At 37.4% G+C, this 27,930-nt stretch overlaps 2 protein-coding genes across 11 annotated transcripts in view; both read left to right on the top strand.

The window, feature by feature from the left end:
* Positions 1-628: 628 nt before the first annotated feature.
* Positions 629-21,729, top strand: LOC143509896 (uncharacterized). Of its 8 annotated transcripts, XM_076998750.1 has the most exons (7): positions 11,000-11,137; positions 11,662-11,931; positions 18,375-18,579; positions 19,104-20,143; positions 20,231-20,300; positions 20,955-21,117; positions 21,222-21,729. In XM_076998750.1, exons 2-7 carry the CDS (start codon positions 11,770-11,772, stop codon positions 21,382-21,384), a joined length of 1,803 nt encoding a protein of 600 aa, XP_076854865.1. In that variant the 5' UTR covers positions 11,000-11,137; positions 11,662-11,769; the 3' UTR covers positions 21,385-21,729. The 8 variants fall into 8 exon arrangements, with proteins under 8 accessions (XP_076854868.1, XP_076854869.1, XP_076854872.1 ...); XM_076998753.1 differs by lacking the exons at positions 11,662-11,931; positions 18,375-18,579; positions 19,104-20,143; ... (1 more) ...; positions 20,955-21,117; positions 21,222-21,729 and adding exons at positions 629-3,695; positions 4,220-5,259; positions 5,347-5,416; positions 6,063-6,231; positions 6,336-6,498 and having other exon boundaries at positions 10,933-11,067; XM_076998757.1 differs by lacking the exons at positions 11,000-11,137; positions 11,662-11,931; positions 18,375-18,579; ... (2 more) ...; positions 20,955-21,117; positions 21,222-21,729 and adding exons at positions 3,558-3,695; positions 4,220-4,489; positions 5,047-5,259; ... (1 more) ...; positions 6,063-6,231; positions 6,336-6,843.
* LOC143509895 (uncharacterized) overlaps positions 21,248-27,930 on the top strand; it is a 15,368-nt gene continuing 8,685 nt past the window's right edge. The window contains exons 1-4 of one of the 3 annotated variants that reach the window (XM_076998746.1): positions 21,248-21,384; positions 25,819-26,023; positions 26,548-27,587; positions 27,675-27,744. In XM_076998746.1, the coding sequence (XP_076854861.1) occupies positions 25,819-26,023; positions 26,548-27,587; positions 27,675-27,744 (1,315 nt within the window). In that variant the 5' untranslated portion in view covers positions 21,248-21,384. Of the gene's footprint in view, positions 21,385-25,818; positions 26,024-26,547; positions 27,588-27,674; positions 27,745-27,930 lie in introns of those variants that run through there. The other 2 variants (XM_076998748.1, XM_076998744.1) reach the window with 2 other exon arrangements.

The following is a 27,930-nucleotide window of genomic DNA, read 5'->3' as shown; positions in this document are numbered from 1 at the left end:
GAAGTTTTAGGTAAAACTGGGCTAGACATCTCAAGAACAGAGGTTCATCATTGATTTCTGGGCAGACCTCTTCAGTACTTTCCTCAAATGAGGAGGAGCACCTATCTGCATATCAGACTGTTCTGCAACAAAGGGGCAGTCAGGGTTTACAATGGAGTTAACAGGTTTTGTTCCCCATGATCTTTGTGCTTCCTAGATATGTGAGAAGTAAAGGTAGACACAACTGCAAACTTTCTGTTACACTGTTGAAATGGACAAGACACTTCTTTTCCCTCCCTAATGTGCGTTTTCAAATGAGCAAAAAAGCTCTTCAAATTTTCACACCTGATATCACATAAATCAACATGACAAGTCAAGTCTAATATGGCAAATAGCCTAGATGTAATTCCAGAGTTTCGTTTATGTCGATATGTGTGAGTTTTAAATGCTGAAAATTTTTGGAAGGTTCTTTTACAATCTGAAAAACCACACTTAAAGGCTATATTGGCTACATGCCTGTGAATTCGCATGTGCCGAACATGTGCAACAACCGTTCTAGCTTCATGTCCACAAACCTGGCAAATCATTTTAAAATTCGGATGTCATGCATCCAAATAAAAAACTCCAAGAATGCTTTAGAAGTAGAAGACATGAATAATTACTACATTAATATTAGTTTGTGTCACTATTAGCAGCAATTAATTATGTGGGCTAACATTTAAGACCAACCTGTTCTACTTGTGCAATTAAAAAAAAATTCTTTCAATGATTAATGACTCCCACAAGGCCAAACAAAAGCAATTTATCAAAGTGAGCAACCCTTCTGGTTGCACTTGCACTATCAAGCTACTAGGGAGCAAATAAAAATTCTCGCAATATGGTAAAAATTACCTTCATAATAATAAACCACAGGGGAATAAATACAAAGGCAGCTTCAAATGATAGTTAAGCAATTAATGAAAAAAAAAATTGTACTAAGTTAACATATAGGCTAACATGTTGATTTAGGTTACTAAATAAATATTAGCTGTAGCGAACCAGACAGCTCTCACATTCAATGCTAGCTAAAACTTAATGGTGTAGAGTTAGACATCTAATCTGTTAATCAATCTGAAAGTCCACAGAACAAAACACCACTTTGTTTGACTGAGGCAGCTTACCTTGTTAATGATACACCCGGGAAGAGTAATCCTCAGGGCTTTTTTACAACGGCAGCATCTGAATGTGGGCGGAGCTGAAGGCGGCTTTGAGAAAATACTGTTCTGTACCGTAAAATGATTTACTTCTTTTTAGCATACGGTAATACTGTAAATAACTATTTCCTTTTCACAGTATTACCGTATTTTACAAAAAACAGCATTTTACTGTTGTAATTTAGCTGTTTTTTTACAGTATTAACATATTTTACAAAAAACAGCATTTTACTGTTGTAATTTAGCTGTTTTTTTACAGGAATTTTTTACAGTGCAAACAATTGTTGAACATCTGCAAGAAATACATGATATAAGCCAGTCACATTTACTTTTCAAACTGAAAGAGAGGCTGGCTACACTTGGGGTTCATGAAGCAGACATAAGTGCCGTTATTGATGTATTAAAAAATGAAGATCTCTTTCGAAGATGCAATTCTCACACCCTGAAAACTAACCAGAGAAGGAAAACAGTTTTCAAAAATAATTTCAATTACATTGAACCAATTCCAATTTGTCTGGGGCAGAATAAGGCAGGCAAAGAATGTTTTGCACAGTATGTTCCAATTAAAGAAACGATCAAGTCTCTATTTCAGATTGACTCAATTAGGGAACATCATAAACAAGTGTCCACATCATTCCAAGCTAAAGATATCCTTCAGGATGTTTGGGATGGAAAACACTTGTCAGAAAATGTGTTGTTTCATGCAGAGAATTCATTTGGATTGATCCTATATCAGGATGCCTTAGAAGTAGCCAACCCTCTGGGATCTGGGAAGAAGAAACACAAAATACTTTGTGTGTATGCTACTCTTGCAGATATTGCACCACATCATAGATCAAGCATTGACCAACTGCAGCTTGTTCTACTTTGCAGAGAGCAGGATTTCAAGCATTTTGGTCAAGAGAAAGTCTTGGGTCCCTTGATAAAAGGTCTTAAAGATCTAGAGATGGGTGGCATTGCTTTTCCTGATGGACAGGTTTGCAAGGGAATATTGTGTTCCATTGTTGGGGACAATCCAGGTGCACATAATATAGGAGGATTCATAGAAAATTTTAGTAAGAGTGAATACTTCTGTAGGTATTGTACCATTGACAGAGCAACTTTTCAAGCAGATCCCCTTTTCAAAGGCGTTAAGCGAACAGTGCAGTTACATAGAGACCACCTCCAGTCTCTGAGTGATAATGCAGCTTTGAGTTCCAGTGGTGGTGTCAAATTTGATTCTGTGTTTAATCAACTAAGCTATTTTCATGTCTGTCAGCCAGGGTTACCTCCATGTCTTGGTCACGACCTTTTTGAAGGGGTTGTATCTTCTGATTTGTCATTATACATTCGTTATCTTGTAACAGTGGACAAGCAATTCACATATAGGGAACTGAATCAACGGATAAATCAATTCAAGTACTTGGGTAATGATGGTAACAACAAACCCAGTGAGGTTAGTGCAGGGGGAGAAAAGCTATCTGGCCATGCTGCACAAAACTGGTGTTTACTCAGGATGCTGCCAGTCTTAATCAGAGACAAAATCAGTAATCCAAGTGAGAGTGAAATATGGAGGCTGATTTTGCAGCTAAGAGAGATTGTTGAGCTCATATGTGCACCAGCTATTTTTACTGGTCAAGTAGCCTATTTAGGAGTTCTAATGGAGGAATATCTGTATTCTCGAAGGCAAGCCTTTCCTACTCAACCACTAAAACCCAAGCATCATTACCTTAGTCATTATCCTGAGCTGATCATTCACTTTGGGCCTCTCATACGTCTATGGACTCTAAGATTTGAGAGCAAACATACATATTTTAAGCAATGTGCCAGAAAATTGCACAACTTTAAAAATCTTTGTGGAACCCTAGCAGAGAGACATCAGCTGTTGCAGGCATTTCTTTATGCTGGAAATTTTTTTCCAGCAGATGTTGCTGTGGTCAAAAGCGCAGAGTTTTTTTTAGGTGACTATAATGATGAGATTAGACAAGCAGTTTCGCATCTCAACTTTGAGTCTCTCAACACTGAGATAGCACATGAAGTTACAGTGAAGGGCACAAAATACAAAAAGAACATGTACATCTTGATTGGTGAACAAGAAGACCTTGTAGTGGGAAAAATTAAAGTAATTCTCGTTCATGAGGGTTTAGAAATACATTTTATTACAGAGGAGCGTCAGGCTGTGCGTCTTCCTGACATGGGTGCTTATAGTCTTAAACCATTAGGGAAAATGTGCTGTGTTAACCACAAGAATCTGCTAGATTACTACCCCTTGCCTGAGTACATGGTGTGGGGCATGCCATTACTAATTCTTCACCATACCTTTCTGTCCTTGTACAAAGATGTCCCTCTTGATTGAAGACATAAAGGCCATCATTCTCAAGGCTTTGCCCAATATTTCTGAAGAAACTTGTGGACAGCTGATCTCTATACTTCAGAATTGTGGAGTAGAAAATAAAGACGACCTACGATATGTACAACAAGAAGATATTTGTGAAGTCTTGCCAGTAATTCAACTCAGGAAACTACTAGAGGCCTTCAAATTGGGTAATGTAGACCTTAATATATCATAAGGGTGGATCAGTGGTTTTCAGTTCTGTTCTAGACTACACTGACTACAAAGATGGTTCCTGAATTGTTCTGTAATAAAATGAATGGTTCTATGTAGAACATTTCATGCTTAAATTGTTGTTTGCATTACAAAATGGTTCTTCATATTGATGGGGAATGTGTTTTATGTAGTTCCACCTTTTGAAAATGGCTCCGAATATAGCACCAAACAGTTATCATCTATGCACTGGCTTGCACATTTTGGAGATTCCTCTGCTTGAACCACAAATTATTTAACTAATTACCATATTAACATGCTGTTTGACTTTAAATGGGTGTGATCAAGCAAGCAAAAATACTTTTAACTATTAAATACTATAAAAACTACTTCAACCACGATTGACAACCACATAATTTATGTCTTTTTGCTTATTGTTTATCTAATGACATATTTGTAGTAAAGAAAATTTTAATTAAATGTAAATTAAACTTCTACCTTTATTTATTTTGTTGCCTTTCAGAGGCAGAGACCCTCACTTTGAATATGGAAGTAATATCAAGCCATTCACCACTCTCCAGCCCAACAGCATGTTCTAATCCATCACTGCATTCAGATTCTTTTCTTTCGCATGGATATGAAGAGTCAAGCTCACCCTCCACATCACTGTCTTCAGAAACAGACAGCAGAAGCCCAAATACCAGACCATTACACATTGCAAAGACATGGCCTGAAAGATTTCAAGTCCCATGGGAGAAAATGCCGCCAGAAATACAAACAGCAATTTCCTCTGGTAAGAGACCTAAACCTCCAGAACGCCGTCAGATGGTCAGAATTCTTGTAAGTGAGATGCGCAAGTTTGAGTTGTGCCCTACACGAGCACAGTGTCTCACTGTCTGTAGAAACATTATTAGGCAGTATCCTAATAGTTTTGCAGACATGTTTCCTGATGGTTCAGTAATGGCTGGAGGTTATACATCACTGCTTATACAAGTCAAGACACGTATTGAGAATCTGAACCGTGAGAGTAACATACGCCATAGAGCCTCAGCATCAAACACTGGAGGTAAGATGAGGCCGACTGACACTTATGGTTGTGTGAGATTTCAGCCTCAATTCCCGCCTGAAGAAACAGAGGAAACAGTGGAGGCAAAACGTCAAAGATTACAGGAGATTTATAGTCAGGAGGGAATGGGTGGAGTAGAGAAATCTGAAGTAAAAAATCTAATGGAGACTACATTCTGTCTTCTGCGTCAGCATCTAAATACAGCACCACCACCTTCAGTCCAAGACTTGAGAAGCCAGTGGCCTTACCTCTTTAATCAGAAGTCAATCTTCTGCCATTTTCAGATGCTCACTGAGATTAATGTGTTGCGAGCTTTGGAGATTTCCATGGCAGAATGTGGAGGACCGATTACAGAATACTTTAAATCAAAATCTAAAGATGCAAATGTAAAAGCTGTCCTCTCGAAAACTGAAGATGTCGAGGAACCAATCCGTGTTGTACAGCTACTTATGACACACTTTCAAGAGAATACCAGTGGGCTCATTTTTCATGCAGATGTGAGTTTACTTTTTGTTTTCTTTTGTTAGAATTTGTGTTTAATCTCGGTGTTATACTTAGGATATGAATCTTTTCATTTTCTTCAGACCAGTGCCACTGCAGCAGATGTTGAGAGGACTCTAACACTCCCTGCAAGTCCTCGTCTGATACTTCTTGGTATGTATATCTGTGTATGACTTTTGCATATTACTTTTATTCAGCAAAGCAATGTTATCAATACTTTAGTCAAATTAAGTAATTGGAGAAAAATTATATTTTTAATGCAAAATACTTCGTCAAGTAACTTTTGCACAGTCAGACTCACTCAGAGTCACAATCTCTCACTTAACTTACTCTCACTTGCACTCACACACACTCATTCTCACTCATATTCAGTCTCACGCATACTCATCCACTTAACTAACTCTCACCTTCACTCACTCACTCTCACACACTCACTTACCCTAACTGACTTTTAAACTCCAACCTAAAAAATTCACAATGAAGCCAGACTAGTCAAGTAGAGCATGGCATGCCCTTTTCCAATGAGCCCTGGATTGCATTAACCTTCAGCAAACCGGAGGTATGACCCTGAAAACACCACGCTTCTCAAGACTTTCTTTTTTGTTAGTGTCATATTCTCATGACCAGTAGCAGTAAAATCAACTAGTTGACTATTTTGTGTAACCCCTAACTCACACTCCAACACACACACACACATACTCACTGTTTAGCAGGCTAAATCCACAAGGAGTGCTGATGCTTTGCTTTGCTTTAATAACATGTGTCATTGTTAGTTAAAACAATGTTTTTTTTATGCAAGGAACAGACCAGGTCATTCAAGGCTGGATGATTAGTCTTGAGGGTCATGTCATTTGTGAGGGCATCCTACCTGCATTCTTGACTGGGCTTGCAACTTTGTTTGCAATGTACTACGTGTTCAACTTGCAGTACCAGGAGGAGGCATCTTGTACTTTGGAGTTCATTCAGAGGTAAGACATTTTGTGTCTTATATCTGTATTTGTGCGTGCTTCATTTCCCAAATCACTCTGAAAGTCACCAACCAATTATTATTTTTATACTGTTGTCTCTCCAGGCGCTTTGTTGGGATAAATCCAGAGAGGGGTTCAAAGACTAGCCGGGGCAAGGTGGTCTCAAAGAGGACCGGTAGACTTGTGAACAAGAAATCTTTCACAGTAAATCCTCGTGTCTCCACACTCCTAAAGAATCTCATGGACTTTCAGTGGGACTTCATTTAGGCAAGCAATTTTTCACACTCGCACTAATGCATTCACTAGTAGTGTGTGCAGATAGAGGAAATTTTACCAGTTTTGGGCTGTTTAATTTAATTTTGTTTTGTTTTTAAATTTATTTTATTATTAGCACATTTAATTTTTTAAAGGAACATTTTAGTTTAATTTTACTGGCCTCTCCCAGAAAAATAAGTCCTTTAATCATTGTTTTTTTTTTTTTTTTGAGTTTGAAAATGAGACGGGATCGATTGCCAGATTATTCAGACAATTCACTGAATTGAGTTTGAATTCACAGAATTTGTTCTGAGGTTGTGATTGTTATCATTTTGTTTAATAAATAATATACTTGAACATTTTTATGCTGGACTTATTTTTGGTCAGTTTAGTTTATTTTTTAGAAATCTAATTTGTATGTCAGTGAAGTAATTTCACAGATTACTTACTTAAATTGGACAGCTGTCATGGGGAAAATTTTTATTTATTCAGAATACAGTATACAGACACTAAAATGACAGTCAATTTCATGGTATGTTAATACAATGGTAAAAATCTGTAATTCAGAATATAGTATAGAAACTGTAAAATTACAGTAAAGAGCTGGAAACCCTGCTGCCAGTATTTTACTGTATTTACTGAAATTCACGGTATTTTAATGTATTTTATACAACAGTAAGAAACTGTAATTTAAAATACAGTACAGAAGCTGTAAAAATTACAGTATAGAGCTGGAAACACAGCTGCCAGTATTTTACCGTATTTACAGAAATTCACGGTATTTTAATGTATTTTCATACAACAGTAAGAAACTGTAATTTAAAATACAGTACAGAAGCTGTAAAAATTACAGTAAATAGCTGGAAACCCTGCTGCCAGTATTTTACTGTAATATTACGGGTAAATTTTTTACAGTGTGTATAGTGGTGGATGGAAGCAGACATTTGGCCTGAAGTTTTAGGTAAAACTGGGCTAGACATCTCAAGAACAGAGGTTCATCAATGATTTCTGGGCAGACCTCTTCAGTACTTTCCTCAAAATGAGGAGGAGCACCTATCTGCATATCAGACTGTTCTGCAACAAAGGGGCAGTCAGGGTTTACAATGGAGTTAACAAGGTTTTGTTCCCCATGATCTTTGTGCTTCCTAGATATGTGAGAAGTAAAGGTAGACACAACTGCAAACTTTCTGTTACACTGTTGAAATGGACAAGACACTTCTTTTCCCTCCCTAATGTGCGTTTTCAAATGAGCAAAAAAGCTCTTCAAATTTTCACACCTGATATCACATAAATCAACATGACAAGTCAAGTCTAATATGGCAAATAGCCTAGATGTAATTCCAGAGTTTCGTTTATGTCGATATGTGTGAGTTTTAAATGCTGAAAATTTTTGGAAGGTTCTTTTACAATCTGAAAAACCACACTTAAAGGCTATATTGGCTACATGCCTGTGAATTCGCATGTGCCGAACATGTGCAACAACCGTTCTAGCTTCATGTCCACAAACCTGGCAAATCATTTTAAAATTCGGATGTCATGCATCCAAATAAAAACTCCAAGAATGCTTTAGAAGTAGAAGACATGAATAATTACTACATTAATATTAGTTTGTGTCACTATTAGCAGCAATTAATTATGTGGGCTAACATTTAAGACCAACCTGTTCTACTTGTGCAATTAAAAAAAAATTCTTTCAATGATTAATGACTCCCACAAGGCCAAACAAAAGCAATTTATCAAAGTGAGCAACCCTTCTGGTTGCACTTGCACTATCAAGCTACTAGGGAGCAAATAAAAATTCTCGCAATATGGTAAAAATTACCTTCATAATAATAAACCACAGGGGAATAAATACAAAGGCAGCTTCAAATGATAGTTAAGCAATTAATGAAAAAAAAAATTGTACTAACTAAGTTAACATATAGGCTAACATGTTGATTTAGGTTACTAAATAAATATTAGCTGTAGCGAACCAGACAGCTCTCACATTCAATGCTAGCTAAAACTTAATGGTGTAGAGTTAGACATCTAATCTGTTAATCAATCTGAAAGTCCACAGAACAAAACACCACTTTGTTTGACTGAGGCAGCTTACCTTGTTAATGATACACCCGGGAAGAGTAATCCTCAGGGCTTTTTTACAACGGCAGCATCTGAATGTGGGCGGAGCTGAAGGCGGCTTTGAGAAAATACTGTTCTGTACCGTAAAATGATTTACTTCTTTTTAGCATACGGTAATACTGTAAATAACTATTTCCTTTTCACAGTATTACCGTATTTTACAAAAAACAGCATTTTACTGTTGTAATTTAGCTGTTTTTTTACAGTATTAACATATTTTACAAAAAACAGCATTTTACTGTTGTAATTTAGCTGTTTTTTTACAGGAATTTTTTACAGTGCAAACAATTGTTGAACATCTGCAAGAAATACATGATATAAGCCAGTCACATTTACTTTTCAAACTGAAAGAGAGGCTGGCTACACTTGGGGTTCATGAAGCAGACATAAGTGCCGTTATTGATGTATTAAAAAATGAAGATCTCTTTCGAAGATGCAATTCTCACACCCTGAAAACTAACCAGAGAAGGAAAACAGTTTTCAAAAATAATTTCAATTACATTGAACCAATTCCAATTTGTCTGGGGCAGAATAAGGCAGGCAAAGAATGTTTTGCACAGTATGTTCCAATTAAAGAAACGATCAAGTCTCTATTTCAGATTGACTCAATTAGGGAACATCATAAACAAGTGTCCACATCATTCCAAGCTAAAGATATCCTTCAGGATGTTTGGGATGGAAAACACTTGTCAGAAAATGTGTTGTTTCATGCAGAGAATTCATTTGGATTGATCCTATATCAGGATGCCTTAGAAGTAGCCAACCCTCTGGGATCTGGGAAGAAGAAACACAAAATACTTTGTGTGTATGCTACTCTTGCAGATATTGCACCACATCATAGATCAAGCATTGACCAACTGCAGCTTGTTCTACTTTGCAGAGAGCAGGATTTCAAGCATTTTGGTCAAGAGAAAGTCTTGGGTCCCTTGATAAAAGGTCTTAAAGATCTAGAGATGGGTGGCATTGCTTTTCCTGATGGACAGGTTTGCAAGGGAATATTGTGTTCCATTGTTGGGGACAATCCAGGTGCACATAATATAGGAGGATTCATAGAAAATTTTAGTAAGAGTGAATACTTCTGTAGGTATTGTACCATTGACAGAGCAACTTTTCAAGCAGATCCCCTTTTCAAAGGCGTTAAGCGAACAGTGCAGTTACATAGAGACCACCTCCAGTCTCTGAGTGATAATGCAGCTTTGAGTTCCAGTGGTGGTGTCAAATTTGATTCTGTGTTTAATCAACTAAGCTATTTTCATGTCTGTCAGCCAGGGTTACCTCCATGTCTTGGTCACGACCTTTTTGAAGGGGTTGTATCTTCTGATTTGTCATTATACATTCGTTATCTTGTAACAGTGGACAAGCAATTCACATATAGGGAACTGAATCAACGGATAAATCAATTCAAGTACTTGGGTAATGATGGTAACAACAAACCCAGTGAGGTTAGTGCAGGGGGAGAAAAGCTATCTGGCCATGCTGCACAAAACTGGTGTTTACTCAGGATGCTGCCAGTCTTAATCAGAGACAAAATCAGTAATCCAAGTGAGAGTGAAATATGGAGGCTGATTTTGCAGCTAAGAGAGATTGTTGAGCTCATATGTGCACCAGCTATTTTTACTGGTCAAGTAGCCTATTTAGGAGTTCTAATGGAGGAATATCTGTATTCTCGAAGGCAAGCCTTTCCTACTCAACCACTAAAACCCAAGCATCATTACCTTAGTCATTATCCTGAGCTGATCATTCACTTTGGGCCTCTCATACGTCTATGGACTCTAAGATTTGAGAGCAAACATACATATTTTAAGCAATGTGCCAGAAAATTGCACAACTTTAAAAATCTTTGTGGAACCCTAGCAGAGAGACATCAGCTGTTGCAGGCATTTCTTTATGCTGGAAATTTTTTTCCAGCAGATGTTGCTGTGGTCAAAAGCGCAGAGTTTTTTTTAGGTGACTATAATGATGAGATTAGACAAGCAGTTTCGCATCTCAACTTTGAGTCTCTCAACACTGAGATAGCACATGAAGTTACAGTGAAGGGCACAAAATACAAAAAGAACATGTACATCTTGATTGGTGAACAAGAAGACCTTGTAGTGGGAAAAATTAAAGTAATTCTCGTTCATGAGGGTTTAGAAATACATTTTATTACAGAGGAGCGTCAGGCTGTGCGTCTTCCTGACATGGGTGCTTATAGTCTTAAACCATTAGGGAAAATGTGCTGTGTTAACCACAAGAATCTGCTAGATTACTACCCCTTGCCTGAGTACATGGTGTGGGGCATGCCATTACTAATTCTTCACCATACCTTTCTGTCCTTGTACAAAGATGTCCCTCTTGATTGAAGACATAAAGGCCATCATTCTCAAGGCTTTGCCCAATATTTCTGAAGAAACTTGTGGACAGCTGATCTCTATACTTCAGAATTGTGGAGTAGAAAATAAAGACGACCTACGATATGTACAACAAGAAGATATTTGTGAAGTCTTGCCAGTAATTCAACTCAGGAAACTACTAGAGGCCTTCAAATTGGGTAATGTAGACCTTAATATATCATAAGGGTGGATCAGTGGTTTTCAGTTCTGTTCTAGACTACACTGACTACAAAGATGGTTCCTGAATTGTTCTGTAATAAAATGAATGGTTCTATGTAGAACATTTCATGCTTAAATTGTTGTTTGCATTACAAAATGGTTCTTCATATTGATGGGGAATGTGTTTTATGTAGTTCCACCTTTTGAAAATGGCTCCGAATATAGCACCAAACAGTTATCATCTATGCACTGGCTTGCACATTTTGGAGATTCCTCTGCTTGAACCACAAATTATTTAACTAATTACCATATTAACATGCTGTTTGACTTTAAATGGGTGTGATCAAGCAAGCAAAAATACTTTTAACTATTAAATACTATAAAAACTACTTCAACCACGATTGACAACCACATAATTTATGTCTTTTTGCTTATTGTTTATCTAATGACATATTTGTAGTAAAGAAAATTTTAATTAAATGTAAATTAAACTTCTACCTTTATTTATTTTGTTGCCTTTCAGAGGCAGAGACCCTCACTTTGAATATGGAAGTAATATCAAGCCATTCACCACTCTCCAGCCCAACAGCATGTTCTAATCCATCACTGCATTCAGATTCTTTTCTTTCGCATGGATATGAAGAGTCAAGCTCACCCTCCACATCACTGTCTTCAGAAACAGACAGCAGAAGCCCAAATACCAGACCATTACACATTGCAAAGACATGGCCTGAAAGATTTCAAGTCCCATGGGAGAAAATGCCGCCAGAAATACAAACAGCAATTTCCTCTGGTAAGAGACCTAAACCTCCAGAACGCCGTCAGATGGTCAGAATTCTTGTAAGTGAGATGCGCAAGTTTGAGTTGTGCCCTACACGAGCACAGTGTCTCACTGTCTGTAGAAACATTATTAGGCAGTATCCTAATAGTTTTGCAGACATGTTTCCTGATGGTTCAGTAATGGCTGGAGGTTATACATCACTGCTTATACAAGTCAAGACACGTATTGAGAATCTGAACCGTGAGAGTAACATACGCCATAGAGCCTCAGCATCAAACACTGGAGGTAAGATGAGGCCGACTGACACTTATGGTTGTGTGAGATTTCAGCCTCAATTCCCGCCTGAAGAAACAGAGGAAACAGTGGAGGCAAAACGTCAAAGATTACAGGAGATTTATAGTCAGGAGGGAATGGGTGGAGTAGAGAAATCTGAAGTAAAAAATCTAATGGAGACTACATTCTGTCTTCTGCGTCAGCATCTAAATACAGCACCACCACCTTCAGTCCAAGACTTGAGAAGCCAGTGGCCTTACCTCTTTAATCAGAAGTCAATCTTCTGCCATTTTCAGATGCTCACTGAGATTAATGTGTTGCGAGCTTTGGAGATTTCCATGGCAGAATGTGGAGGACCGATTACAGAATACTTTAAATCAAAATCTAAAGATGCAAATGTAAAAGCTGTCCTCTCGAAAACTGAAGATGTCGAGGAACCAATCCGTGTTGTACAGCTACTTATGACACACTTTCAAGAGAATACCAGTGGGCTCATTTTTCATGCAGATGTGAGTTTACTTTTTGTTTTCTTTTGTTAGAATTTGTGTTTAATCTCGGTGTTATACTTAGGATATGAATCTTTTCATTTTCTTCAGACCAGTGCCACTGCAGCAGATGTTGAGAGGACTCTAACACTCCCTGCAAGTCCTCGTCTGATACTTCTTGGTATGTATATCTGTGTATGACTTTTGCATATTACTTTTATTCAGCAAAGCAATGTTATCAATACTTTAGTCAAATTAAGTAATTGGAGAAAAATTATATTTTTAATGCAAAATACTTCGTCAAGTAACTTTTGCACAGTCAGACTCACTCAGAGTCACAATCTCTCACTTAACTTACTCTCACTTGCACTCACACACACTCATTCTCACTCATATTCAGTCTCACGCATACTCATCCACTTAACTAACTCTCACCTTCACTCACTCACTCTCACACACTCACTTACCCTAACTGACTTTTAAACTCCAACCTAAAAAATTCACAATGAAGCCAGACTAGTCAAGTAGAGCATGGCATGCCCTTTTCCAATGAGCCCTGGATTGCATTAACCTTCAGCAAACCGGAGGTATGACCCTGAAAACACCACGCTTCTCAAGACTTTCTTTTTTGTTAGTGTCATATTCTCATGACCAGTAGCAGTAAAATCAACTAGTTGACTATTTTGTGTAACCCCTAACTCACACTCCAACACACACACACACATACTCACTGTTTAGCAGGCTAAATCCACAAGGAGTGCTGATGCTTTGCTTTGCTTTAATAACATGTGTCATTGTTAGTTAAAACAATGTTTTTTTTATGCAAGGAACAGACCAGGTCATTCAAGGCTGGATGATTAGTCTTGAGGGTCATGTCATTTGTGAGGGCATCCTACCTGCATTCTTGACTGGGCTTGCAACTTTGTTTGCAATGTACTACGTGTTCAACTTGCAGTACCAGGAGGAGGCATCTTGTACTTTGGAGTTCATTCAGAGGTAAGACATTTTGTGTCTTATATCTGTATTTGTGCGTGCTTCATTTCCCAAATCACTCTGAAAGTCACCAACCAATTATTATTTTTATACTGTTGTCTCTCCAGGCGCTTTGTTGGGATAAATCCAGAGAGGGGTTCAAAGACTAGCCGGGGCAAGGTGGTCTCAAAGAGGACCGGTAGACTTGTGAACAAGAAATCTTTCACAGTAAATCCTCGTGTCTCCACACTCCTAAAGAATCTCATGGACTTTCAGTGGGACTTCATTTAGGCAAGCAATTTTTCACACTCGCACTAATGCATTCACTAGTAGTGTGTGCAGATAGAGGAAATTTTACCAGTTTTGGGCTGTTTAATTTAATTTTGTTTTGTTTTTAAATTTATTTTATTATTAGCACATTTAATTTTTTAAAGGAACATTTTAGTTTAATTTTACTGGCCTCTCCCAGAAAAATAAGTCCTTTAATCATTGTTTTTTTTTTTTTTTTGAGTTTGAAAATGAGACGGGATCGATTGCCAGATTATTCAGACAATTCACTGAATTGAGTTTGAATTCACAGAATTTGTTCTGAGGTTGTGATTGTTATCATTTTGTTTAATAAATAATATACTTGAACATTTTTATGCTGGACTTATTTTTGGTCAGTTTAGTTTATTTTTTAGAAATCTAATTTGTATGTCAGTGAAGTAATTTCACAGATTACTTACTTAAATTGGACAGCTGTCATGGGGAAAATTTTTATTTATTCAGAATACAGTATACAGACACTAAAATGACAGTCAATTTCATGGTATGTTAATACAATGGTAAAAATCTGTAATTCAGAATATAGTATAGAAACTGTAAAATTACAGTAAAGAGCTGGAAACCCTGCTGCCAGTATTTTACTGTATTTACTGAAATTCACGGTATTTTAATGTATTTTATACAACAGTAAGAAACTGTAATTTAAAATACAGTACAGAAGCTGTAAAAATTACAGTATAGAGCTGGAAACACAGCTGCCAGTATTTTACCGTATTTACAGAAATTCACGGTATTTTAATGTATTTTCATACAACAGTAAGAAACTGTAATTTAAAATACAGTACAGAAGCTGTAAAAATTACAGTAAATAGCTGGAAACCCTGCTGCCAGTATTTTACTGTAATATTACGGGTAAATTTTTTACAGTGTGTATAGTGGTGGATGGAAGCAGACATTTGGCCTGAAGTTTTAGGTAAAACTGGGCTAGACATCTCAAGAACAGAGGTTCATCAATGATTTCTGGGCAGACCTCTTCAGTACTTTCCTCAAAATGAGGAGGAGCACCTATCTGCATATCAGACTGTTCTGCAACAAAGGGGCAGTCAGGGTTTACAATGGAGTTAACAAGGTTTTGTTCCCCATGATCTTTGTGCTTCCTAGATATGTGAGAAGTAAAGGTAGACACAACTGCAAACTTTCTGTTACACTGTTGAAATGGACAAGACACTTCTTTTCCCTCCCTAATGTGCGTTTTCAAATGAGCAAAAAAGCTCTTCAAATTTTCACACCTGATATCACATAAATCAACATGACAAGTCAAGTCTAATATGGCAAATAGCCTAGATGTAATTCCAGAGTTTCGTTTATGTCGATATGTGTGAGTTTTAAATGCTGAAAATTTTTGGAAGGTTCTTTTACAATCTGAAAAACCACACTTAAAGGCTATATTGGCTACATGCCTGTGAATTCGCATGTGCCGAACATGTGCAACAACCGTTCTAGCTTCATGTCCACAAACCTGGCAAATCATTTTAAAATTCGGATGTCATGCATCCAAATAAAAACTCCAAGAATGCTTTAGAAGTAGAAGACATGAATAATTACTACATTAATATTAGTTTGTGTCACTATTAGCAGCAATTAATTATGTGGGCTAACATTTAAGACCAACCTGTTCTACTTGTGCAATTAAAAAAAAATTCTTTCAATGATTAATGACTCCCACAAGGCCAAACAAAAGCAATTTATCAAAGTGAGCAACCCTTCTGGTTGCACTTGCACTATCAAGCTACTAGGGAGCAAATAAAAATTCTCGCAATATGGTAAAAATTACCTTCATAATAATAAACCACAGGGGAATAAATACAAAGGCAGCTTCAAATGATAGTTAAGCAATTAATGAAAAAAAAAATTGTACTAACTAAGTTAACATATAGGCTAACATGTTGATTTAGGTTACTAAATAAATATTAGCTGTAGCGAACCAGACAGCTCTCACATTCAATGCTAGCTAAAACTTAATGGTGTAGAGTTAGACATCTAATCTGTTAATCAATCTGAAAGTCCACAGAACAAAACACCACTTTGTTTGACTGAGGCAGCTTACCTTGTTAATGATACACCCGGGAAGAGTAATCCTCAGGGCTTTTTTACAACGGCAGCATCTGAATGTGGGCGGAGCTGAAGGCGGCTTTGAGAAAATACTGTTCTGTACCGTAAAATGATTTACTTCTTTTTAGCATACGGTAATACTGTAAATAACTATTTCCTTTTCACAGTATTACCGTATTTTACAAAAAACAGCATTTTACTGTTGTAATTTAGCTGTTTTTTTACAGTATTAACATATTTTACAAAAAACAGCATTTTACTGTTGTAATTTAGCTGTTTTTTTACAGGAATTTTTTACAGTGCAAACAATTGTTGAACATCTGCAAGAAATACATGATATAAGCCAGTCACATTTACTTTTCAAACTGAAAGAGAGGCTGGCTACACTTGGGGTTCATGAAGCAGACATAAGTGCCGTTATTGATGTATTAAAAAATGAAGATCTCTTTCGAAGATGCAATTCTCACACCCTGAAAACTAACCAGAGAAGGAAAACAGTTTTCAAAAATAATTTCAATTACATTGAACCAATTCCAATTTGTCTGGGGCAGAATAAGGCAGGCAAAGAATGTTTTGCACAGTATGTTCCAATTAAAGAAACGATCAAGTCTCTATTTCAGATTGACTCAATTAGGGAACATCATAAACAAGTGTCCACATCATTCCAAGCTAAAGATATCCTTCAGGATGTTTGGGATGGAAAACACTTGTCAGAAAATGTGTTGTTTCATGCAGAGAATTCATTTGGATTGATCCTATATCAGGATGCCTTAGAAGTAGCCAACCCTCTGGGATCTGGGAAGAAGAAACACAAAATACTTTGTGTGTATGCTACTCTTGCAGATATTGCACCACATCATAGATCAAGCATTGACCAACTGCAGCTTGTTCTACTTTGCAGAGAGCAGGATTTCAAGCATTTTGGTCAAGAGAAAGTCTTGGGTCCCTTGATAAAAGGTCTTAAAGATCTAGAGATGGGTGGCATTGCTTTTCCTGATGGACAGGTTTGCAAGGGAATATTGTGTTCCATTGTTGGGGACAATCCAGGTGCACATAATATAGGAGGATTCATAGAAAATTTTAGTAAGAGTGAATACTTCTGTAGGTATTGTACCATTGACAGAGCAACTTTTCAAGCAGATCCCCTTTTCAAAGGCGTTAAGCGAACAGTGCAGTTACATAGAGACCACCTCCAGTCTCTGAGTGATAATGCAGCTTTGAGTTCCAGTGGTGGTGTCAAATTTGATTCTGTGTTTAATCAACTAAGCTATTTTCATGTCTGTCAGCCAGGGTTACCTCCATGTCTTGGTCACGACCTTTTTGAAGGGGTTGTATCTTCTGATTTGTCATTATACATTCGTTATCTTGTAACAGTGGACAAGCAATTCACATATAGGGAACTGAATCAACGGATAAATCAATTCAAGTACTTGGGTAATGATGGTAACAACAAACCCAGTGAGGTTAGTGCAGGGGGAGAAAAGCTATCTGGCCATGCTGCACAAAACTGGTGTTTACTCAGGATGCTGCCAGTCTTAATCAGAGACAAAATCAGTAATCCAAGTGAGAGTGAAATATGGAGGCTGATTTTGCAGCTAAGAGAGATTGTTGAGCTCATATGTGCACCAGCTATTTTTACTGGTCAAGTAGCCTATTTAGGAGTTCTAATGGAGGAATATCTGTATTCTCGAAGGCAAGCCTTTCCTACTCAACCACTAAAACCCAAGCATCATTACCTTAGTCATTATCCTGAGCTGATCATTCACTTTGGGCCTCTCATACGTCTATGGACTCTAAGATTTGAGAGCAAACATACATATTTTAAGCAATGTGCCAGAAAATTGCACAACTTTAAAAATCTTTGTGGAACCCTAGCAGAGAGACATCAGCTGTTGCAGGCATTTCTTTATGCTGGAAATTTTTTTCCAGCAGATGTTGCTGTGGTCAAAAGCGCAGAGTTTTTTTTAGGTGACTATAATGATGAGATTAGACAAGCAGTTTCGCATCTCAACTTTGAGTCTCTCAACACTGAGATAGCACATGAAGTTACAGTGAAGGGCACAAAATACAAAAAGAACATGTACATCTTGATTGGTGAACAAGAAGACCTTGTAGTGGGAAAAATTAAAGTAATTCTCGTTCATGAGGGTTTAGAAATACATTTTATTACAGAGGAGCGTCAGGCTGTGCGTCTTCCTGACATGGGTGCTTATAGTCTTAAACCATTAGGGAAAATGTGCTGTGTTAACCACAAGAATCTGCTAGATTACTACCCCTTGCCTGAGTACATGGTGTGGGGCATGCCATTACTAATTCTTCACCATACCTTTCTGTCCTTGTACAAAGATGTCCCTCTTGATTGAAGACATAAAGGCCATCATTCTCAAGGCTTTGCCCAATATTTCTGAAGAAACTTGTGGACAGCTGATCTCTATACTTCAGAATTGTGGAGTAGAAAATAAAGACGACCTACGATATGTACAACAAGAAGATATTTGTGAAGTCTTGCCAGTAATTCAACTCAGGAAACTACTAGAGGCCTTCAAATTGGGTAATGTAGACCTTAATATATCATAAGGGTGGATCAGTGGTTTTCAGTTCTGTTCTAGACTACACTGACTACAAAGATGGTTCCTGAATTGTTCTGTAATAAAATGAATGGTTCTATGTAGAACATTTCATGCTTAAATTGTTGTTTGCATTACAAAATGGTTCTTCATATTGATGGGGAATGTGTTTTATGTAGTTCCACCTTTTGAAAATGGCTCCGAATATAGCACCAAACAGTTATCATCTATGCACTGGCTTGCACATTTTGGAGATTCCTCTGCTTGAACCACAAATTATTTAACTAATTACCATATTAACATGCTGTTTGACTTTAAATGGGTGTGATCAAGCAAGCAAAAATACTTTTAACTATTAAATACTATAAAAACTACTTCAACCACGATTGACAACCACATAATTTATGTCTTTTTGCTTATTGTTTATCTAATGACATATTTGTAGTAAAGAAAATTTTAATTAAATGTAAATTAAACTTCTACCTTTATTTATTTTGTTGCCTTTCAGAGGCAGAGACCCTCACTTTGAATATGGAAGTAATATCAAGCCATTCACCACTCTCCAGCCCAACAGCATGTTCTAATCCATCACTGCATTCAGATTCTTTTCTTTCGCATGGATATGAAGAGTCAAGCTCACCCTCCACATCACTGTCTTCAGAAACAGACAGCAGAAGCCCAAATACCAGACCATTACACATTGCAAAGACATGGCCTGAAAGATTTCAAGTCCCATGGGAGAAAATGCCGCCAGAAATACAAACAGCAATTTCCTCTGGTAAGAGACCTAAACCTCCAGAACGCCGTCAGATGGTCAGAATTCTTGTAAGTGAGATGCGCAAGTTTGAGTTGTGCCCTACACGAGCACAGTGTCTCACTGTCTGTAGAAACATTATTAGGCAGTATCCTAATAGTTTTGCAGACATGTTTCCTGATGGTTCAGTAATGGCTGGAGGTTATACATCACTGCTTATACAAGTCAAGACACGTATTGAGAATCTGAACCGTGAGAGTAACATACGCCATAGAGCCTCAGCATCAAACACTGGAGGTAAGATGAGGCCGACTGACACTTATGGTTGTGTGAGATTTCAGCCTCAATTCCCGCCTGAAGAAACAGAGGAAACAGTGGAGGCAAAACGTCAAAGATTACAGGAGATTTATAGTCAGGAGGGAATGGGTGGAGTAGAGAAATCTGAAGTAAAAAATCTAATGGAGACTACATTCTGTCTTCTGCGTCAGCATCTAAATACAGCACCACCACCTTCAGTCCAAGACTTGAGAAGCCAGTGGCCTTACCTCTTTAATCAGAAGTCAATCTTCTGCCATTTTCAGATGCTCACTGAGATTAATGTGTTGCGAGCTTTGGAGATTTCCATGGCAGAATGTGGAGGACCGATTACAGAATACTTTAAATCAAAATCTAAAGATGCAAATGTAAAAGCTGTCCTCTCGAAAACTGAAGATGTCGAGGAACCAATCCGTGTTGTACAGCTACTTATGACACACTTTCAAGAGAATACCAGTGGGCTCATTTTTCATGCAGATGTGAGTTTACTTTTTGTTTTCTTTTGTTAGAATTTGTGTTTAATCTCGGTGTTATACTTAGGATATGAATCTTTTCATTTTCTTCAGACCAGTGCCACTGCAGCAGATGTTGAGAGGACTCTAACACTCCCTGCAAGTCCTCGTCTGATACTTCTTGGTATGTATATCTGTGTATGACTTTTGCATATTACTTTTATTCAGCAAAGCAATGTTATCAATACTTTAGTCAAATTAAGTAATTGGAGAAAAATTATATTTTTAATGCAAAATACTTCGTCAAGTAACTTTTGCACAGTCAGACTCACTCAGAGTCACAATCTCTCACTTAACTTACTCTCACTTGCACTCACACACACTCATTCTCACTCATATTCAGTCTCACGCATACTCATCCACTTAACTAACTCTCACCTTCACTCACTCACTCTCACACACTCACTTACCCTAACTGACTTTTAAACTCCAACCTAAAAAATTCACAATGAAGCCAGACTAGTCAAGTAGAGCATGGCATGCCCTTTTCCAATGAGCCCTGGATTGCATTAACCTTCAGCAAACCGGAGGTATGACCCTGAAAACACCACGCTTCTCAAGACTTTCTTTTTTGTTAGTGTCATATTCTCATGACCAGTAGCAGTAAAATCAACTAGTTGACTATTTTGTGTAACCCCTAACTCACACTCCAACACACACACACACACATACTCACTGTTTAGCAGGCTAAATCCACAAGGAGTGCTGATGCTTTGCTTTGCTTTAATAACATGTGTCATTGTTAGTTAAAACAATGTTTTTTTTATGCAAGGAACAGACCAGGTCATTCAAGGCTGGATGATTAGTCTTGAGGGTCATGTCATTTGTGAGGGCATCCTACCTGCATTCTTGACTGGGCTTGCAACTTTGTTTGCAATGTACTACGTGTTCAACTTGCAGTACCAGGAGGAGGCATCTTGTACTTTGGAGTTCATTCAGAGGTAAGACATTTTGTGTCTTATATCTGTATTTGTGCGTGCTTCATTTCCCAAATCACTCTGAAAGTCACCAACCAATTATTATTTTTATACTGTTGTCTCTCCAGGCGCTTTGTTGGGATAAATCCAGAGAGGGGTTCAAAGACTAGCCGGGGCAAGGTGGTCTCAAAGAGGACCGGTAGACTTGTGAACAAGAAATCTTTCACAGTAAATCCTCGTGTCTCCACACTCCTAAAGAATCTCATGGACTTTCAGTGGGACTTCATTTAGGCAAGCAATTTTTCACACTCGCACTAATGCATTCACTAGTAGTGTGTGCAGATAGAGGAAATTTTACCAGTTTTGGGCTGTTTAATTTAATTTTGTTTTGTTTTTAAATTTATTTTATTATTAGCACATTTAATTTTTTAAAGGAACATTTTAGTTTAATTTTACTGGCCTCTCCCAGAAAAATAAGTCCTTTAATCATTGTTTTTTTTTTTTTTTTGAGTTTGAAAATGAGACGGGATCGATTGCCAGATTATTCAGACAATTCACTGAATTGAGTTTGAATTCACAGAATTTGTTCTGAGGTTGTGATTGTTATCATTTTGTTTAATAAATAATATACTTGAACATTTTTATGCTGGACTTATTTTTGGTCAGTTTAGTTTATTTTTTAGAAATCTAATTTGTATGTCAGTGAAGTAATTTCACAGATTACTTACTTAAATTGGACAGCTGTCATGGGGAAAATTTTTATTTATTCAGAATACAGTATACAGACACTAAAATGACAGTCAATTTCATGGTATGTTAATACAATGGTAAAAATCTGTAATTCAGAATATAGTATAGAAACTGTAAAATTACAGTAAAGAGCTGGAAACCCTGCTGCCAGTATTTTACTGTATTTACTGAAATTCACGGTATTTTAATGTATTTTATACAACAGTAAGAAACTGTAATTTAAAATACAGTACAGAAGCTGTAAAAATTACAGTATAGAGCTGGAAACACAGCTGCCAGTATTTTACCGTATTTACAGAAATTCACGGTATTTTAATGTATTTTCATACAACAGTAAGAAACTGTAATTTAAAATACAGTACAGAAGCTGTAAAAATTACAGTAAATAGCTGGAAACCCTGCTGCCAGTATTTTACTGTAATATTACGGGTAAATTTTTTACAGTGTTTATAGTGGTGGATGGAAGCAGACATTTGGCCTGAAGTTTTAGGTAAAACTGGGCTAGACATCTCAAGAACAGAGGTTCATCAATGATTTCTGGGCAGACCTCTTCAGTACTTTCCTCAAAATGAGGAGGAGCACCTATCTGCATATCAGACTGTTCTGCAACAAAGGGGCAGTCAGGGTTTACAATGGAGTTAACAAGGTTTTGTTCCCCATGATCTTTGTGCTTCCTAGATATGTGAGAAGTAAAGGTAGACACAACTGCAAACTTTCTGTTACACTGTTGAAATGGACAAGACACTTCTTTTCCCTCCCTAATGTGCGTTTTCAAATGAGCAAAAAAGCTCTTCAAATTTTCACACCTGATATCACATAAATCAACATGACAAGTCAAGTCTAATATGGCAAATAGCCTAGATGTAATTCCAGAGTTTCGTTTATGTCGATATGTGTGAGTTTTAAATGCTGAAAATTTTTGGAAGGTTCTTTTACAATCTGAAAAACCACACTTAAAGGCTATATTGGCTACATGCCTGTGAATTCGCATGTGCCGAACATGTGCAACAACCGTTCTAGCTTCATGTCCACAAACCTGGCAAATCATTTTAAAATTCGGATGTCATGCATCCAAATAAAAACTCCAAGAATGCTTTAGAAGTAGAAGACATGAATAATTACTACATTAATATTAGTTTGTGTCACTATTAGCAGCAATTAATTATGTGGGCTAACATTTAAGACCAACCTGTTCTACTTGTGCAATTAAAAAAAAATTCTTTCAATGATTAATGACTCCCACAAGGCCAAACAAAAGCAATTTATCAAAGTGAGCAACCCTTCTGGTTGCACTTGCACTATCAAGCTACTAGGGAGCAAATAAAAATTCTCGCAATATGGTAAAAATTACCTTCATAATAATAAACCACAGGGGAATAAATACAAAGGCAGCTTCAAATGATAGTTAAGCAATTAATGAAAAAAAAAATTGTACTAACTAAGTTAACATATAGGCTAACATGTTGATTTAGGTTACTAAATAAATATTAGCTGTAGCGAACCAGACAGCTCTCACATTCAATGCTAGCTAAAACTTAATGGTGTAGAGTTAGACATCTAATCTGTTAATCAATCTGAAAGTCCACAGAACAAAACACCACTTTGTTTGACTGAGGCAGCTTACCTTGTTAATGATACACCCGGGAAGAGTAATCCTCAGGGCTTTTTTACAACGGCAGCATCTGAATGTGGGCGGAGCTGAAGGCGGCTTTGAGAAAATACTGTTCTGTACCGTAAAATGATTTACTTCTTTTTAGCATACGGTAATACTGTAAATAACTATTTCCTTTTCACAGTATTACCGTATTTTACAAAAAACAGCATTTTACTGTTGTAATTTAGCTGTTTTTTTACAGTATTAACATATTTTACAAAAAACAGCATTTTACTGTTGTAATTTAGCTGTTTTTTTACAGGAATTTTTTACAGTGCAAACAATTGTTGAACATCTGCAAGAAATACATGATATAAGCCAGTCACATTTACTTTTCAAACTGAAAGAGAGGCTGGCTACACTTGGGGTTCATGAAGCAGACATAAGTGCCGTTATTGATGTATTAAAAAATGAAGATCTCTTTCGAAGATGCAATTCTCACACCCTGAAAACTAACCAGAGAAGGAAAACAGTTTTCAAAAATAATTTCAATTACATTGAACCAATTCCAATTTGTCTGGGGCAGAATAAGGCAGGCAAAGAATGTTTTGCACAGTATGTTCCAATTAAAGAAACGATCAAGTCTCTATTTCAGATTGACTCAATTAGGGAACATCATAAACAAGTGTCCACATCATTCCAAGCTAAAGATATCCTTCAGGATGTTTGGGATGGAAAACACTTGTCAGAAAATGTGTTGTTTCATGCAGAGAATTCATTTGGATTGATCCTATATCAGGATGCCTTAGAAGTAGCCAACCCTCTGGGATCTGGGAAGAAGAAACACAAAATACTTTGTGTGTATGCTACTCTTGCAGATATTGCACCACATCATAGATCAAGCATTGACCAACTGCAGCTTGTTCTACTTTGCAGAGAGCAGGATTTCAAGCATTTTGGTCAAGAGAAAGTCTTGGGTCCCTTGATAAAAGGTCTTAAAGATCTAGAGATGGGTGGCATTGCTTTTCCTGATGGACAGGTTTGCAAGGGAATATTGTGTTCCATTGTTGGGGACAATCCAGGTGCACATAATATAGGAGGATTCATAGAAAATTTTAGTAAGAGTGAATACTTCTGTAGGTATTGTACCATTGACAGAGCAACTTTTCAAGCAGATCCCCTTTTCAAAGGCGTTAAGCGAACAGTGCAGTTACATAGAGACCACCTCCAGTCTCTGAGTGATAATGCAGCTTTGAGTTCCAGTGGTGGTGTCAAATTTGATTCTGTGTTTAATCAACTAAGCTATTTTCATGTCTGTCAGCCAGGGTTACCTCCATGTCTTGGTCACGACCTTTTTGAAGGGGTTGTATCTTCTGATTTGTCATTATACATTCGTTATCTTGTAACAGTGGACAAGCAATTCACATATAGGGAACTGAATCAACGGATAAATCAATTCAAGTACTTGGGTAATGATGGTAACAACAAACCCAGTGAGGTTAGTGCAGGGGGAGAAAAGCTATCTGGCCATGCTGCACAAAACTGGTGTTTACTCAGGATGCTGCCAGTCTTAATCAGAGACAAAATCAGTAATCCAAGTGAGAGTGAAATATGGAGGCTGATTTTGCAGCTAAGAGAGATTGTTGAGCTCATATGTGCACCAGCTATTTTTACTGGTCAAGTAGCCTATTTAGGAGTTCTAATGGAGGAATATCTGTATTCTCGAAGGCAAGCCTTTCCTACTCAACCACTAAAACCCAAGCATCATTACCTTAGTCATTATCCTGAGCTGATCATTCACTTTGGGCCTCTCATACGTCTATGGACTCTAAGATTTGAGAGCAAACATACATATTTTAAGCAATGTGCCAGAAAATTGCACAACTTTAAAAATCTTTGTGGAACCCTAGCAGAGAGACATCAGCTGTTGCAGGCATTTCTTTATGCTGGAAATTTTTTTCCAGCAGATGTTGCTGTGGTCAAAAGCGCAGAGTTTTTTTTAGGTGACTATAATGATGAGATTAGACAAGCAGTTTCGCATCTCAACTTTGAGTCTCTCAACACTGAGATAGCACATGAAGTTACAGTGAAGGGCACAAAATACAAAAAGAACATGTACATCTTGATTGGTGAACAAGAAGACCTTGTAGTGGGAAAAATTAAAGTAATTCTCGTTCATGAGGGTTTAGAAATACATTTTATTACAGAGGAGCGTCAGGCTGTGCGTCTTCCTGACATGGGTGCTTATAGTCTTAAACCATTAGGGAAAATGTGCTGTGTTAACCACAAGAATCTGCTAGATTACTACCCCTTGCCTGAGTACATGGTGTGGGGCATGCCATTACTAATTCTTCACCATACCTTTCTGTCCTTGTACAAAGATGTCCCTCTTGATTGAAGACATAAAGGCCATCATTCTCAAGGCTTTGCCCAATATTTCTGAAGAAACTTGTGGACAGCTGATCTCTATACTTCAGAATTGTGGAGTAGAAAATAAAGACGACCTACGATATGTACAACAAGAAGATATTTGTGAAGTCTTGCCAGTAATTCAACTCAGGAAACTACTAGAGGCCTTCAAATTGGGTAATGTAGACCTTAATATATCATAAGGGTGGATCAGTGGTTTTCAGTTCTGTTCTAGACTACACTGACTACAAAGATGGTTCCTGAATTGTTCTGTAATAAAATGAATGGTTCTATGTAGAACATTTCATGCTTAAATTGTTGTTTGCATTACAAAATGGTTCTTCATATTGATGGGGAATGTGTTTTATGTAGTTCCACCTTTTGAAAATGGCTCCGAATATAGCACCAAACAGTTATCATCTATGCACTGGCTTGCACATTTTGGAGATTCCTCTGCTTGAACCACAAATTATTTAACTAATTACCATATTAACATGCTGTTTGACTTTAAATGGGTGTGATCAAGCAAGCAAAAATACTTTTAACTATTAAATACTATAAAAACTACTTCAACCACGATTGACAACCACATAATTTATGTCTTTTTGCTTATTGTTTATCTAATGACATATTTGTAGTAAAGAAAATTTTAATTAAATGTAAATTAAACTTCTACCTTTATTTATTTTGTTGCCTTTCAGAGGCAGAGACCCTCACTTTGAATATGGAAGTAATATCAAGCCATTCACCACTCTCCAGCCCAACAGCATGTTCTAATCCATCACTGCATTCAGATTCTTTTCTTTCGCATGGATATGAAGAGTCAAGCTCACCCTCCACATCACTGTCTTCAGAAACAGACAGCAGAAGCCCAAATACCAGACCATTACACATTGCAAAGACATGGCCTGAAAGATTTCAAGTCCCATGGGAGAAAATGCCGCCAGAAATACAAACAGCAATTTCCTCTGGTAAGAGACCTAAACCTCCAGAACGCCGTCAGATGGTCAGAATTCTTGTAAGTGAGATGCGCAAGTTTGAGTTGTGCCCTACACGAGCACAGTGTCTCACTGTCTGTAGAAACATTATTAGGCAGTATCCTAATAGTTTTGCAGACATGTTTCCTGATGGTTCAGTAATGGCTGGAGGTTATACATCACTGCTTATACAAGTCAAGACACGTATTGAGAATCTGAACCGTGAGAGTAACATACGCCATAGAGCCTCAGCATCAAACACTGGAGGTAAGATGAGGCCGACTGACACTTATGGTTGTGTGAGATTTCAGCCTCAATTCCCGCCTGAAGAAACAGAGGAAACAGTGGAGGCAAAACGTCAAAGATTACAGGAGATTTATAGTCAGGAGGGAATGGGTGGAGTAGAGAAATCTGAAGTAAAAAATCTAATGGAGACTACATTCTGTCTTCTGCGTCAGCATCTAAATACAGCACCACCACCTTCAGTCCAAGACTTGAGAAGCCAGTGGCCTTACCTCTTTAATCAGAAGTCAATCTTCTGCCATTTTCAGATGCTCACTGAGATTAATGTGTTGCGAGCTTTGGAGATTTCCATGGCAGAATGTGGAGGACCGATTACAGAATACTTTAAATCAAAATCTAAAGATGCAAATGTAAAAGCTGTCCTCTCGAAAACTGAAGATGTCGAGGAACCAATCCGTGTTGTACAGCTACTTATGACACACTTTCAAGAGAATACCAGTGGGCTCATTTTTCATGCAGATGTGAGTTTACTTTTTGTTTTCTTTTGTTAGAATTTGTGTTTAATCTCGGTGTTATACTTAGGATATGAATCTTTTCATTTTCTTCAGACCAGTGCCACTGCAGCAGATGTTGAGAGGACTCTAACACTCCCTGCAAGTCCTCGTCTGATACTTCTTGGTATGTATATCTGTGTATGACTTTTGCATATTACTTTTATTCAGCAAAGCAATGTTATCAATACTTTAGTCAAATTAAGTAATTGGAGAAAAATTATATTTTTAATGCAAAATACTTCGTCAAGTAACTTTTGCACAGTCAGACTCACTCAGAGTCACAATCTCTCACTTAACTTACTCTCACTTG

The sequence above is a fragment of the Brachyhypopomus gauderio genome, chromosome 3, assembly GCF_052324685.1.
Source record: "Brachyhypopomus gauderio isolate BG-103 chromosome 3, BGAUD_0.2, whole genome shotgun sequence".
NCBI classification, from domain to species: Eukaryota; Metazoa; Chordata; class Actinopteri; order Gymnotiformes; family Hypopomidae; genus Brachyhypopomus; species Brachyhypopomus gauderio.
The sequence above is the reverse complement of the archived record's forward strand: the minus strand, read 5'-3'. Positions and strand labels throughout refer to the sequence as shown.